This window comes from Eptesicus fuscus, chromosome 7, assembly GCF_027574615.1.
Source record: "Eptesicus fuscus isolate TK198812 chromosome 7, DD_ASM_mEF_20220401, whole genome shotgun sequence".
NCBI classification, from domain to species: domain Eukaryota; kingdom Metazoa; phylum Chordata; class Mammalia; order Chiroptera; family Vespertilionidae; genus Eptesicus; species Eptesicus fuscus.
Genome location: NC_072479.1, coordinates 18,939,495 through 18,953,577, shown reverse-complemented (window position 1 = coordinate 18,953,577; position 14,083 = coordinate 18,939,495). Strand labels below are relative to the sequence as shown.

The following is a 14,083-nucleotide window of genomic DNA, read 5'->3' as shown; positions in this document are numbered from 1 at the left end:
CACGCATGCAGGCGTGGAGCGGCTGGGCAGGGCTATGAGGGAGAGGGCAGGGGGCAGAGGGAGCTACAGGAGCCGTGCTCCGGCTGGAGTGAAGACTGAAGGCTCCACCTGGAGCAAAGACTGAAGGCTCCAACTGGAGTGAAGACTGAAGGCGGAGCGAAGATGGAAGGCAGCGGCCAGAGCGAAGGCCTGGGTCCCAGGTGCCAGAGGAAAACCAGTGCTGGCAGCCAGGGAAGGAAGGCCTATTGCATGAATCTTTGTGCAACCGGCCTCTAGTTTATTATAAAATAGGAAAAAAGGTCCATGTATGGGCTGGTGTGGGGACAAAAAAGGGAATGTTGGGGAGACTGCATCTTATTCCATAGTCAGTCTTTTACCAGTGGGTCCAGGGCTGTGCAGAAGAGCCTGTGGGAGTTCACCCAGGAAACTGTTACCCCAAATACTCTTAGAGAAAATTATATTGTTACATAGAGTAGTTTGTGTATTAATTACATGTTTTCCCATTTATAAAAATGGCATTTCTTTTGGTTTAGCACCTACTAGAATACTTTAGGATGCCTAGTCCCAGATACATCAGCACCAAAGGCTATAAAATATCCCACACTTTTCTCCTTTCTAGGCCTTTTTGTCCCCAAGCCCCACACCTCTGCAGTTTCTATGACCTACTCTCCCATCACCTTCATATAGGAGCCATGTTCATCATCAAAACTCGTCTTGCTGAATTTCTCAGGAGCCACGTGGAGCTTCTTGGCTTTGAGCCCCAGGAACCAAAGCTCTGTGTAGCCCAGGATTTCACTTTGCTCGTAAGAAGACAGTTGGCTCCTAAAACATCTTAGGGCCTCTGTGTGAAAAACACTGTGGTTGTCAGTTCAGGTGAGGCACCCTGGGATCTGCCCAAGGTGGAGACGATGGCAGCCCTTCCAGTTTGTGAGCCAGTCAGCCCTTTCTGCACCTAGGTGGCTTACTAAGGAGTATGCATCTTGAGTCTCATAGGGTTGAACTGTAACACGGATACATGTCAAGGTGTACTGATTTCAACAACCCAGGAGAAAAACACAAAGGAAGTGAAAGGGAGAATTCAGCCCAAGTTAATTTGGTATTGGGCTGCACAAATACTTTATCCTGAGAGGGTCTAAAAGCTATGATGTCTTCAGGGGCCAAGCAGGTAACATAAATATGACTTTCAAAGCCCAGGAGGTATTGCCAGCTGAGCCAGTGAGTCCCTCAGACTATAAGGGAGAAACATGTGTTAGTTCTTCTCTACTCTATGCTGGCCCAATCACATCAGGGTCCTGTGTTTGGTCTGGGGGTGGGTGGGGTGGGATTCAAACTTTAAGAGAGATGTAGATAAACTGGAGAGTGCTGAGAGGAGGGAAACCAGGATCGGGGAGAAGAAGGGGCACGGTATTATTTAACAAACTGCTGAGGAGTTGGAGAAGGAATTATTGGGGGGAAATAAAAAAGACTTATGGGGGACAAGACCTGTGTGTGTCTCCATATATACAGTATAAGCTGACTAAGGCATGTTCCTGGCCCAGAAGAACTGAGACTTAAAAGAGCAGGGAGACACATAGCAGCTCTTCAAAGGCAGAACTAGCTCAGAACTAGAATATCTTTAGGGGACATTTTCTGGGCTGTTTTAGAAGCAGCAGCACAACTAATTTCAAAGATGTGGGAGAACAGCTCTGAGCATCAGATAGTGTTGGGACATGGTAGATGCTCAGTGGATTTGGGTTTTCTTCCTTTGAACCTTAATAGGTTATGAATCTCTGAACCTTGTGAGGAGTCAGCTTCTGGCCAAAAACCAATGTGTAATCTTTCAGGCCTGACCATAGGCGATTACAAATGCTTTACCTGGCCGACACCATGGGGAAGCTGCCCTCCCCACACCAGCCTTGGTGCACAGCCATTGCATTGAAATCTGGGAAGAGTTTAAGTCAAGAACCCAGGGTCCCTTGCTGGCATGCACTTATACATACCTAACCCAGGATCCTCCATTCAGAGGCCTCTGCAGGTACTTCTGCCAAGATCTCTTTATCAAGAAGATGGGACAAACTTCAAGATATCTTTCCCCACTCTGACTCAGTACTCCTAGAACTCCTCTTCCCCCTCTCCTCTATAAAAGGACAGGAGCCTGGTCAGGCTCTCCAGGCAGTGTGAGCTAGTGCCTCTGACTGTGGTGATACCTGTGACCCTGACCTGGAGCCAGTCCATAGGTGGGGAGAGGGAGGAAGAAGAGAAACAGAGGAGGTCAGTGTTTTCTCCTATTGAGCATCCTGCTTACAAAAGGCTTGACTGTTACTTTCATTTTGGCTTGTTGCCTTAATTGACTAATCCAATACAGCAGCTTCTCCAGCTCAGCTTAGCTCTTCACACCTGACCATGGATAACCACCCCCCATACCCTGCTACTGCCCTGAAGGCATACCTGCTGCTGTCAGAGGCACCTTGTGCTTCCTTCGTGGCTTCTCCTTGGACTTGGCATCTTGGGAGTTGGTGCTTGAAAGGGAAGGCATTTCTGAAGCCCTATCTTCAGAGGCCAGCATTTGATTCTGATTTTGATTCTCCTGTTCATGGAGAGAACTTGTGATAAAGAACTTCTTAGGCTTCTCCTGGGTGTCCTAAACTATTCACCTGACCAAGAACACCTACATCCAGACAGGCTCTACTCCTTCTTTCCAGGGAGAAATGGTAATGATGAGACAACAGGTTTTCTTGGTCTTTCCCTCAAAGAGAGTATCTGTCTGACTCATCTTTGTGAGATCCATGTACATTATGCAGTTAACAGTATGCACCTAACAGCTCCAGTGACCTCTCCTGCAGGAGGATATGTATGGAACAGTATTTTATTGCTGCTCTTGAGAAAGCCAGTTCCTAACTAGATAAAGTGACTTGTCCAAGGACACAAACACTTATACTTATGTGTGTATAACATCCTTTAACTTGGCACTTTCTTACATTATCTCATTTGGTCCTATCTCAAAAAAGGGAGGAAATAATGGAGGCAAAAAATTTTTTTTGTACACCAGACACTTCATTTTTCCTTTCCTCAGTGAATCCTCATAACCCTGGAAGAGCTCATTTTGTAGATTAAAAAAAGTCAATGACTTAACAGTATTTGCTGAAAAATTATATTCATTGTAAAGAGTGAAAACAGGACTAAAACCGGCTGACTTGGGCTTTTCCCACCTTCCTGGACCTTTCTAAACGTTGGTTCTGGACTGAAATCAAGTCTTCACCTGCCTGCTCAGATCATGCCCATTGCCCAGCACTCACCGTATACAGCAGAGGTGGCTTCAGCAGGATGTTGTGGCTGATGTGTGGGAAGTTAACCATGTTGTTCTTCCCTTTGGTATCCACCAAAGGGAGTGAAGTAATGCTGGTGTTTGTATCCTATAGAAGGAGAAAGTGGAAAAGTTGCAGAAGCCTCAGGCAAGAAAAGGTCTCTGAGAGTCATTTCTCCCAGCATGCTCCCCACAGCAAGGATGAGCCTGAACCAAATCTAGGCCTTAATTAATTAATTAATTTTAATTTATCTTTATTGTTGAAAGTATTAAAGTATGTCTCTTTTATTTACCCCTTCAACCCCCTCCACCCTGCACCTGCTACCCCCAGGCCTACCGCACTATTGTCTGTGTCCATGGGTAATGCATATAAGTTCTTTGGTTAATCTCTTCCCATCCCCCTCCTTCTCTCTGAGATTCATTTTTAAAGTTCTTGGAGAGAAAATCAGAGTGATCAAGCAGATGGCTTCTGGGTTTGAATCCCTGTAAACAGATCACACTCTATCTAAGCTGCAATTATCTCATCACTACCATGGGGACAACAATGGGACCTACCTCATACTTTCTGTGAGGTAAATAAGGCAATCTATGCAGAATAGTCCTTAAGTGTTAGCCATTATTATCATCACTGTAATATCTTACAACCTCAACATGGGAAAGTTCTTCCTGCATGTTTTCCTTGGTACAACATAGTTACCACTTACTCTAAATTATTGACTTGACCTACTCACTTGGATTTCTCCCCCACCCTGTACTGATTGACTGATTGATTAGGAAAGAGGTAGTTTGACTATCAATAAATAGAACAGTTAACATCATGTGGAGATGGGGCACGGTGGTGTGGATAGAATGTGCTCGTCATGTTATGCTGAGTTGAACAAAAATGCCTGTTACAAAGTACCCTGCCGTGCTACCTGCCCTCATCCTCTTGTAGAGAAAAGACACTAAGCATCACTTCCTACCTTATGCAATAATCGGGTCATTCTCAGGTTCGTGATCTTAGAAGGTATCTTCTCAGTTTGAACATAACGGTTACACTCAATCTGGATCAAGTGGAAGAGAATTGGAATAATGCTTCACGTGGTTTCATCTCAAGCCACTCGGACATTTATTTTGCTTCATTACAATAAACAAGATACACTTGAAGCCAGCTATCATGACCCCAAAGCTAGGAAGGGCTAAGAAAGGCTCAAAGAAGTGCTAGTTGAATGTCTAAAAGACTGGGTGAGTGAATACTCAGACAAATGATCTTTTTAGCAGTATTTATCCTGGATTAATCTGTCCTATGGTTTGCACACATTTTTTAAAAATCCACATAACCCTTTTATCAAATAAAATCGTAACTAGAACCCCAGGACACGGGAAGAGATAAAAACTGAGCTTTTCTTGCTAACCAGGAGAAAATGCCCATAGTCTTGCCCAGGAATGCTTTTACCCTCAGAGTGGTTTTGAAGGGAACCCACTAGAGTATTAGGCACCCAGCCAGAACACCAGTGATCTTATCAGAAGAGATTTCACATCTAAAAAGAAGTGGAGAGGGGAGATGAAAACAACAGAGCAGTGTGTCCTAAGGGTGGCAAGCACACAATGAGGCATGTGGCATAATTGTAAATAGTATACAGATAACAGCTATCTATGAGTTATTCATTTATTTTAATATTTATTTGAAAAATTATAACTAACACATTAAACCTGTAATATTATGGTTATTATTTAGAATAAGACTAAAATTTAAGTTAAAAAAACACACACAACAATGTGAGTACTATATAGATATGGCAAAAATCATGAAGGTAGCACTGAGAAATAACTAAAGTTTAGCAAAAACAGCCTACAGTTTGAATCTAAGTCCTATTCTTTGAAGTAGAACCCAGGGATCTCCTTCCAGCCCTCTCTTAGGAATTGAATGACATTTATCCAAAGCTGAGGCACAGCTGGTACCAGACTCACACCTTTAAAACTTAGTATACTGGCTGCATTAAAATAGGCATAGGGTACAATACTTCAACTTAATATCACCTATCACAGCTAAGTCCTCCACAGAGCTATAATGGTGTGGATTATTTAATACAGTCTATCTCGATCTTCTGGAATATAGTTATGATAGGAGAGGGGACTGCATAGAGCATGGGCCATGACCTCAGACCAAATTCATTTGATTAGCTAGCTAATGTGTACTATATACAGAATTAGGTTGTCTATTGGATGGACAATGATGCTATCTGAGCAAATACTGCAATGGCAAATCTTAGTGAGTCCCAACTTCTCATCAAGTTTGTGGGGTTTAAAACTTATAATCATCAATACTGACAAGCTGGCATGGAGAATGAGTTGGATAAATGAAAAGTACATTAACAAAACACAATCCAGACTAAATGCCAAATGAATAGCATGGAGAACGAGTGTCAACAAAGAAGGAAGAGACCACTCTGAATGCAGTCTGCCCAAGAGAATATAGGGAGGCTCTTTGGAAAGGGTGTGGCTTGTTCTGGGCTATACTTGGGAGGAAGGGCAGAAAGCATGTTTATTAGGTGAAACAACAATATCTGGGCACACTCCAGGGGTCTTCACTGCTCATGCAGTTGAGCTGGAGGACAGTGTACACTGGATTGTGGAAGGCACTAAACGCTAAACTAAGACATGGTCTTTATCCTGTGGGCAGCAGTGAACCACTGTGCCAGTTTGCAAGGCTGGAAGTTACATTTGCAAAGCAGCATTTCAGAAAGATCCCTCTAGCAGCAATGTGGCATAAAATAATGCTCATCAATATGGACTCCGAAGCAGACTCTGGTTTTGAATCCCAGCCCCACTGCTCATTAGCTGTTTGGCCTTCAGCAAGTTATTAATCTCTCCTAATGTAATATGGGGATAATAATAGTACCAACCCCATAGGGCTATTGTGAAGATTAATTGAATTCATATGTGTAAAGCACTTAAACCAGTGTCATGTATATGCTAAGGGTAAGTGTTTGCTAGAGCTCATTTTCCTCATTTGTAAAATAGAGAAAGAGATCTTTGCTCATTTCTTATGAAACAGGAAAACCATGGACTTAGAAGTGATGCAGGATGCACAAGATGGTGTGGGGCCTGAAATGATTAAAGGAGCTGAGGATGAGTAATCTGAAAGAAAAAGACAAAACTTCTGAGAGTTTAACAATTCTGATACTGCCATATATTATACTGGAGTCAAACAACTAATAAATGGATGATAGATGGTAGAAACCAGGTTTCTCACTGTTAGTGTGGAAATTTATAGATAATCATGCTCAACATCAACATTACCATCATGGATAATAGATTAGAGTTGGAGATATCAGCAAGAACTCATGCTTAACTTAATATAGGTACAGATGGCTACATACATAAATATTTATGGATATGTGTATATATATGGGTTAGCACTCCAGTGTGCACACACACACACCTCTTTGCTTTGTCAGCTGAGAAGTCATAAAGGAAATAACACTCCAGTAAAAGCAAGCACACCAAGCACTGAGATCATAGTTTCTAATTCCTTTCTCCAATAAGAGGAACGAAAGCTCCTTGGAGAAATAATTGATTTTAGGACTGGGGCAGGAAATGTATGAGATGAACCTGGGCATCTTGTAGAGACAGAAAGTAAAGAAGTGTTCAAAGAAAAACCCGAACCCCACAATGATGAGAGTGTGTCAGAAAAGTACCTGAGCCAACTGAAAGAGCTGTCAATGGCCAAAGCTGGAACAATTTTAGCAATAAAGTAAAGTAATACTGGATTATAACTCTAAGTATAAAATACATATTCGTGATTCCATACTGATGTAAATAAATTATTTAATAAAGAAATCCATAGGGGAGAAGAGACATGTCTTCCATGCAGAAGAATTTCTAATAAATTGTATAGATATTCCACCCTGGAGGAGGAGGAGCACAATGCCCATTCCTTCAGCGTGGGCTGGGCACAGTGACTGGTTTCCAACAAGCCCAGCATGGGAAGAGAGAAGCCAGACAAGCACTGCCTCTGCAAGGTAATCCAGGGCAGCATCAACAGTCACAAGTCATGTTGACAGTATGTACCGTTGATAGAATTTGGTGAAAGTGGTACTTTACCTCAGTGGACTTCCTCCCAAAACCTATAGCCCTAATCTTATAATGAGAAAAACAGACAAATTCCAAACCAGTAAACCATCAAGGTCATAAAAAAAGGGGGTCAGGGGAGTCTGAGAAACTATCACAGCCAAGAGGAAGGAGCTTGGGGAGACATGAGAATTAGATGTAATGTGGTATCTTGGCTGGAACTCTGGAACAGACAGAGGACATTAGGTTAAAATTAAGGAAACCTGCCTAAAGTATGGAGTCTCCTTAATAATAATATATCAATATCTGTTCATGAATTGTAACTAATGCACCATACAAATGTAAGATATTAATAATAGGGGAAACCAGCGCAGGGTATGGAGTGGTATGTGGGAATTCTGTACTATCTGCTTATGACACTTTACAAACTTGTTCTACAGGGTCTAAGGAACAGGATATGGTCAAAGTGTGGAATTTATAAAGAGGTAGCTTTTGGTTTGATAAAAAGAAGGATTTCTTAAGTTTAGAACTGTCCAAGAACGGAACACGAGTCCTCGTGAGGTGTGAGCTTTCCATCACTGGAAGAGGCTGAGCCCACCTAGTAGCATCTGTGAGAAATGTGCATAGAATTTCTCAAGATGTAATCGCCAAGATCACATCTGCCTGTAAAAGTCATTCAAGTGACCCTGGAAGTGTGTCTTGAATGCAATCTTCATCCTCGTGTGGAACCAAGGTTGAGAACCATTGCATGGAACAGTGCTCCCCAACCTTTGTCACATCATGCAACACATAAACAATACTATTTGTATGACAAGCTGAGGTGAAGAGAGGCAGCTCTCAGCCATGTGCTAGCAGCCCTGGGTTCCAGCTGCCCCAGGCTTGACCAGGCCACTTTAAAAGCTGGTAGCCTCCACATCTCTGCACACAACACCCGGTGCAGGGATACCAGTATGTTACACAAGTTTATGAACTTGCTTAGTGGTTTGTTGTCTTAAGCATCTTCCTCTAGAGACACACAACGCTCTGTAACAACACTTCATTCTTTGGTAGCATCCCCCGGAGGCAGAAAGAAGAAGGTGCGAGCTCCTGTATTCAGGTGGCGAACAGAATTTTTCCTTTAACAGTGAGTTTCATGACATTGTTCTGTGATCCCTCGCTGACCTCTGAGCTGATATAGTAGAAATCTCTCTAACAATCTTGAACTCTGTATCAAAATTTAGACTCCTCAGAGTAAAAAGGAGTCTATTCACAGGGGTACCTAGCATAAGTGATTCCTTTGCTGTTGAGACCTGAGAGCTGAGCAGTGGCTGGCAAAACCTCTGGAGGGTGAGAGCTCAGAAGGCAGGGCATCAGAGGGAGTCTGCAGGGCCTTTTCAGGGCTCCTGTCTGTGCATCATGGCCCTCAAAAGTCAATGTGAACATCCTTTGTTTTCCAAGCTTTCTATATGAACATTCACTACTTATCATTTAAAAATACCATTATTTAAAAACAAATATATGTATATTGCAAAATTCTACATGGTTCCTTGCAGTGCGAAAGGGGTGGGGGTGGGGGAGACTAATAACAGCAGGGAGCACCCTGAGAGCCTGGAGCAGAGAGAATTGGACTTGAGAAGAGGCTGTCAGGGGACCTAGACTCAGAGCCTCCGAGCATGAAGACCACACTGTGGAGGTCAAAGGAAGAGAGGGAGACCCCTGTGCTCACAGCAGGCTCGGGTTGCTAAGATTCTCCCATACCCAGGCCCACATTCAAACGTTGGGATCTCCCCTTCCCTCCCCCACTCTCCAGCTGTGCTAGTCATGGCTGGTGACAGATCCAGAGGGCCTGGGCCCTGAACCAACTGCACCAGGGGAGCTGATCAGGAGCCTCAAGCCTCATATCCTGATCCTGGGTCCCTCCTCCACCTCTCTTGTGCCTTTGTAGTCTGAGCTGGAAGCTGTTGGGTTCTAATACTTCTTTTGTTTTCTCAGAAAAAAAGAGAAAAAAAAAGACAAGAGAAAGCTGAAACCCAGGTACTCCACCACCACCACCACCACCACCACCACCACCACCACCACTACCTCCCCCGCACCCCACCTCCCCACCTACATCTCTGGCATTCATGCAAAATAGCTGCAAAGTTGCCAAACTATTCCAGTTACTGGTTCCTGTGACTCAAGGATTCTTTTAGAACAGCTCCTTCTTGTCTCCCCAGCTGGGAGATACATGGAATCACAGATCCATGGACCCTTGAGACACATCATTCTTACCACATTTACTGAGCACATCTATGTGCCAGGCAGTGTGCTAAGCACAATCACATGGTCCAGGGGTATTCAAATTTGTCTAAAGAGAGTTTATAATACAAAATCTCCCTAGTGGTAAAGCCCAGAAATCTTTATTCTTTAAAAAACTCCCCAAGTGAGTTCTGTGCAGCCAAATTTGGAAACCCCCTTTTGGAACTAATCTCTCCCACCTCTGAACTTGGTTTTTCTTTATGTCATTGATGTTGATGTACCCATCCTAATTTTTTATGAGCTCTTATCTCCCCACAACGAGATCCTATGGCGGCAAACAGGCCTTTCACCACATGCCAGCCCTCCAGAGCAGTCCCTCTGGCTGGTTCATCTAAGGGTCTAACCGCCCCCCCAAAGGGCGGGGGGTCAGACCCCTAGATGTCCTGTGTGTTGATGCCTGTGTGTTGATGTCCATGCCATTTATCACAAGACTAAGCCTGTGTGTTGATGTCCATGCCATTTATCACAAGACTAAGCTGGGGTCACCTCTAGAGCCAATCTTGGATGTGCTGAGTGTCTCTGGATGGGGGTGGGGTCTTCATTAAGTATCAATTTTTTTTTTTTTTTGCTGGGGTAGCAGGATAAGCTGCAGGTGTCTTCTAATGAAGGCGGCCTCTTTATATGATACCACAAGGAAGTGCAAATCTAGATTAATCAACACAGGCTGACTGCAGTAAATAGGACCCTTTCACCTGCAGTAGTGAGAGTGAGAATATTTTTACAAACTTGCAAATTGTCACTTACCATTTATTATCATGAGTAGCATAGTTGTGTGAGAAAGAAGCTATTCCTTCAAGACATTTTGCCTGCAGTATCCCTAGTTCAGGTACCTATTGTAATGGTCTCCTCAGCAGTTTCCCAGCCCCTCTTTCAGTCCATCCCCCAAATCTTCTAGTCCATCCCCCAAAGCCTAAGTGACCTTAGAAATTAACACCAACGTCTGATTTTGTTGCTTAAATCCATGGGGCATAGAAATCCTGGCCTACAAAACCCTCCCAGCCTCATCCCTTGCCATGGCCCTGGCCCTGGCCTTTTAGCTCCAGCCATTATGAATGACTTGCAGTTTTCAAATGCCCATACTATTTCACATCTCAACACTTTTAATCCTGCTCTATTTCTTGGAATGTTTTCCCAACATCCACCCCATCACCACTTCCTCCACTCCAAGCTCCTGTCATTCACCTGGTGAATCCCCCCCACCCCACCCCATTCGAGCACCACTTTCTCTGTGAAGCCTCTGTCACCATCTCTCTTGCATCTGTAACCCTCTGCTACCTCATGCTCTGTACTTGCTCCATTCACAGGACCTGCAAGGTTGGTTCCACGAGGTTGTTTTACATCTGTCCTCCTCTGCTGGACTATAAGACTCTTTAATAAAAGATCTGAGTCTCATCTCAGAATCCCAAAACCTAACATGGTATCTCACACATAGCAGGCATTATATATTTGCCAACGGAAGGAAGGAAAGAAGAGAGAGAGACTGAGAGAGCAGGAAGCACTAGTACCTCAAAGATTTGAGATGAGCGTTGACTCCAGCATCCCCTTGGTTGGTAGTCTACCCATTCCCCAGTGTGTCCACTCTACATGGCTTCCACTCCCACCAGGGACCAGTGCTCTCCTGCTCCCTGGACTTCCTTTTGGAAAGAAAGCCTTCTAATAAACTAATTCACAAAAGCAAATCCCCTCCCATATGCTGTTCTCAAAGGCTATTGCATTTTCAAAGAGAATTTTCCAAAATTTATTTATCCAAATAAATAAATCTCTACTCAAAGAAGACTTCCAAGCACTGGGAGCTGGATGAAAGGGATGGTTCATTTTAGGAAAGGAAGGTTCTGCAAACCCTCTCAGGCAAGAGCCTATTCCCATGAGTCACTGACTTGTCACTTCTACATCAGAATGGAGGAAGGAGGGGCACAGAAAGGTGAAATCTCCAGTCCTATGTCCTGCATCAGTGTTCTCTCCCCAGTGCCACCCCACTTCCCCTTCCCTGTTTTGCCTTCTCATCATGCTAAGCCCCCACCCCCAACACGTACAGTTTACCCACTGGTCACAGGGGAGTACATTTCCTGCTGAGAGCTAAAGGATAATATAGCGCTCATAGGCTGGTCCCTATGTAGGGCTAGTTAGAGCAGAACCCAGAGACACATGGCCTCATCTTATTACCTTGGATGGAAGCCTGGATGTCCTCATCTGTAAAGTTCAGCAGAGAAAGCGACTGGCTCTCAGCAGGCATTAGAGCCATCTGGTCCCCTGCCCAGAAGCCACCCAGACTTTTCAGAAAGGCACACCTCTATCAAACTACACTGCCTCGATCACACCTAATTTTTAATTTTTCTCAGCTGGCTCCTTCTTGTCTCTGCTTCCTCCCCATTAAAAAAAAAAAAAATCCCCAAGTGCCTGGTCAAGGTTGGATGGGCAGATAAAGGTCAAGTTATGTGATTTCAAATCACAGCTTCCTCCTTGCAGGCTCCACAATCCCTTCTCAGAAGCCAGATCAGCTCAAGATTTAATGCTTCAGAAAAGATGGCGACCGGCAGGAAGGTAGGGAGAGAGAGAGTGTGAGTGAGGAACCCATAGAGAAGAGTGTAGACGTGTGTGGTGTGTGTGTGTATGAGCTAGGGTCAGTTAGATTCTGCACGTCTTCCAAGGGGCTGCCTAACCGGGCAGTCCTAGACGGCGGAGCCCCGCGCACAAAGCGGACACATCTCCGCGGCTGTTGCGGACGCGGAGACCACGCCATCTTGAGAAACAGAGCAGCCTGAGACTCAGATCCTGGCTTCTGACACAAACCAGGACCCTGCAGCCACTGGGGACAGAGAACTGCTATCACAGCTTCAGACCAACAAACAAGAATCCAGACTTCCCAGCAGAATTCCGTGAGTCAAAGAGCCTATCCCCCTCCCCGCAGGTGCGCAGACAACACCATTTTAACTGATAGACCCGACCCTCGCCCAAGCCACAGAGCTTTGCGCAGGGACTTGCTCCCCCTCAGGAAATTACGCGCGCGTGGGACAGAAGCAGCTCCCTGTTGGGGAAATCTGTCAGTGCGCACAGAGGGCTCCCTTTCGGAGAATTTGGGGGAATTTGGCTTGCGGGTCACAGCTCTCCCTTCGGGGAATCTTAGTGCTTGCACAGAGGGGCTTCCCCTTTGGGGAATTTGGCGCGCAGGACAGACTCCGCCCCCCTTCCGGGACTCCTGTAGAGTGCACGGAGCCAGCTCACCTTCAGGAAATTAAGAGTGTGCGCCCTAGCCGGTTTGGCTCAGTAGAGAGAGCACACACAGGTCGCAGCTCCACTTCAGGGAATTTGGCACGCCGGACACAGCTGCCTGGGATCCCTGACTCACAGCGCATTCACACTAAGAGCCAGCGACCCCAATTGTTGGTGCATGCACACACAGGGACCCTGAGTCTCAACAAGAAACCGCACAAGGAAACAGAGACTCTGACACTCTAGTCTTGGTGCAGACACAGGGAAACTCTGACTTCTGGCACATGCTAAGGATCTCATTTTCGGCACATACCAACAGTGTGGTGCAGACAGGGCCCCTGATTCTAAGTGTGCACACGAGACCACACGGAACACTGGGGACACTGACCCTGGGCAAGTCTGGTTCCCACCAACCAAAGGCAGCCACACGTCCTAGTGTCAGAGCACTTCAGTGAAACTCGGGTGGAGCGAAGTCCCCACAGCACACAGCCCAGGTCCACGCAAACAGAAGCTTGAGCTTTCTGGTGATAGCCAGAATGGGAAAACGAAATAACTCACAGAGGAAAGAAAATGTGGAATCGCCAAGAAAGGAAATCAGTGAAACTGAAGCTTGCAACATGACCGAAAAGGAGTTTAGAGTAATGGTCGTGGAATTTATACATCGGATGGATGAGAAAATAAACAACTTATGCAAGAATCAGGAAGAAATGAAAAGTGATATAGCTACAATCAAAAACACCATGGAAAGTTTCAACAGTAGACTACAAGAAGCAGAGGACCGAATTAGTGAGTTAGAAGATCAGGTACAGAAACAAGCTCAATCTGAACAGCAATTGGAGAAAAAAATTAAAAAGCAGGAGGAAAGCCTAAGGGAGCTTCGGGACAACATGAAATGAAGTAACATGCGTAAAATAGGGCTGCCAGAAGGACAAGAAGAGCAGCAGGGATTAGAAAATTTATTTGAAGAAATAATGACAGAAAACTTCCCGGATATGGGAAAGATAAAAGTTACGCAAGTACAGAGAGTCCCAAGCAGGATCAACCCCAAAAGACCCACACCAAGACATGTCATAATTTCAATGGCAAATATAAATGATAAAGAGAGAATCTTAAAGGCGGCAAGAGAGAGACAGAGAGTTACCTACAAAGGAACACCCATCAGATTGTCAAATGATTACTCAACAGAAACACAACAAGCTAGAAGTGAATGGAAGGAGGTATACAAAGTGTTGCAAAGCAAAGGACTGAATCCAAGAATAC

General features: G+C 44.8%; 1 protein-coding gene across 5 annotated transcripts in view; it reads right to left on the bottom strand.

Moving 5' to 3' along the window:
- Positions 1 to 14,083, bottom strand: part of DYRK4 (dual specificity tyrosine phosphorylation regulated kinase 4) — a 50,361-nt gene that overhangs the window by 22,380 nt on the left and 13,898 nt on the right. For 2 of the 5 annotated variants that reach the window (XM_054718788.1, XM_054718789.1), the window contains exons 3-6: positions 4,246 to 4,326; positions 3,276 to 3,392; positions 2,428 to 2,566; positions 678 to 841 (exon numbers count right to left, since the gene is read on the bottom strand). In XM_054718788.1, coding sequence (XP_054574763.1) covers positions 678 to 841; positions 2,428 to 2,566; positions 3,276 to 3,392; positions 4,246 to 4,326 — 501 coding nt within the window. Of the gene's footprint in view, positions 1 to 677; positions 842 to 1,979; positions 2,044 to 2,427; positions 2,567 to 3,275; positions 3,393 to 3,620; positions 3,751 to 4,245; positions 4,327 to 14,083 lie in introns of those variants that run through there. The other 3 variants (XM_028148541.2, XM_054718790.1, XM_054718791.1) reach the window with 3 other exon arrangements.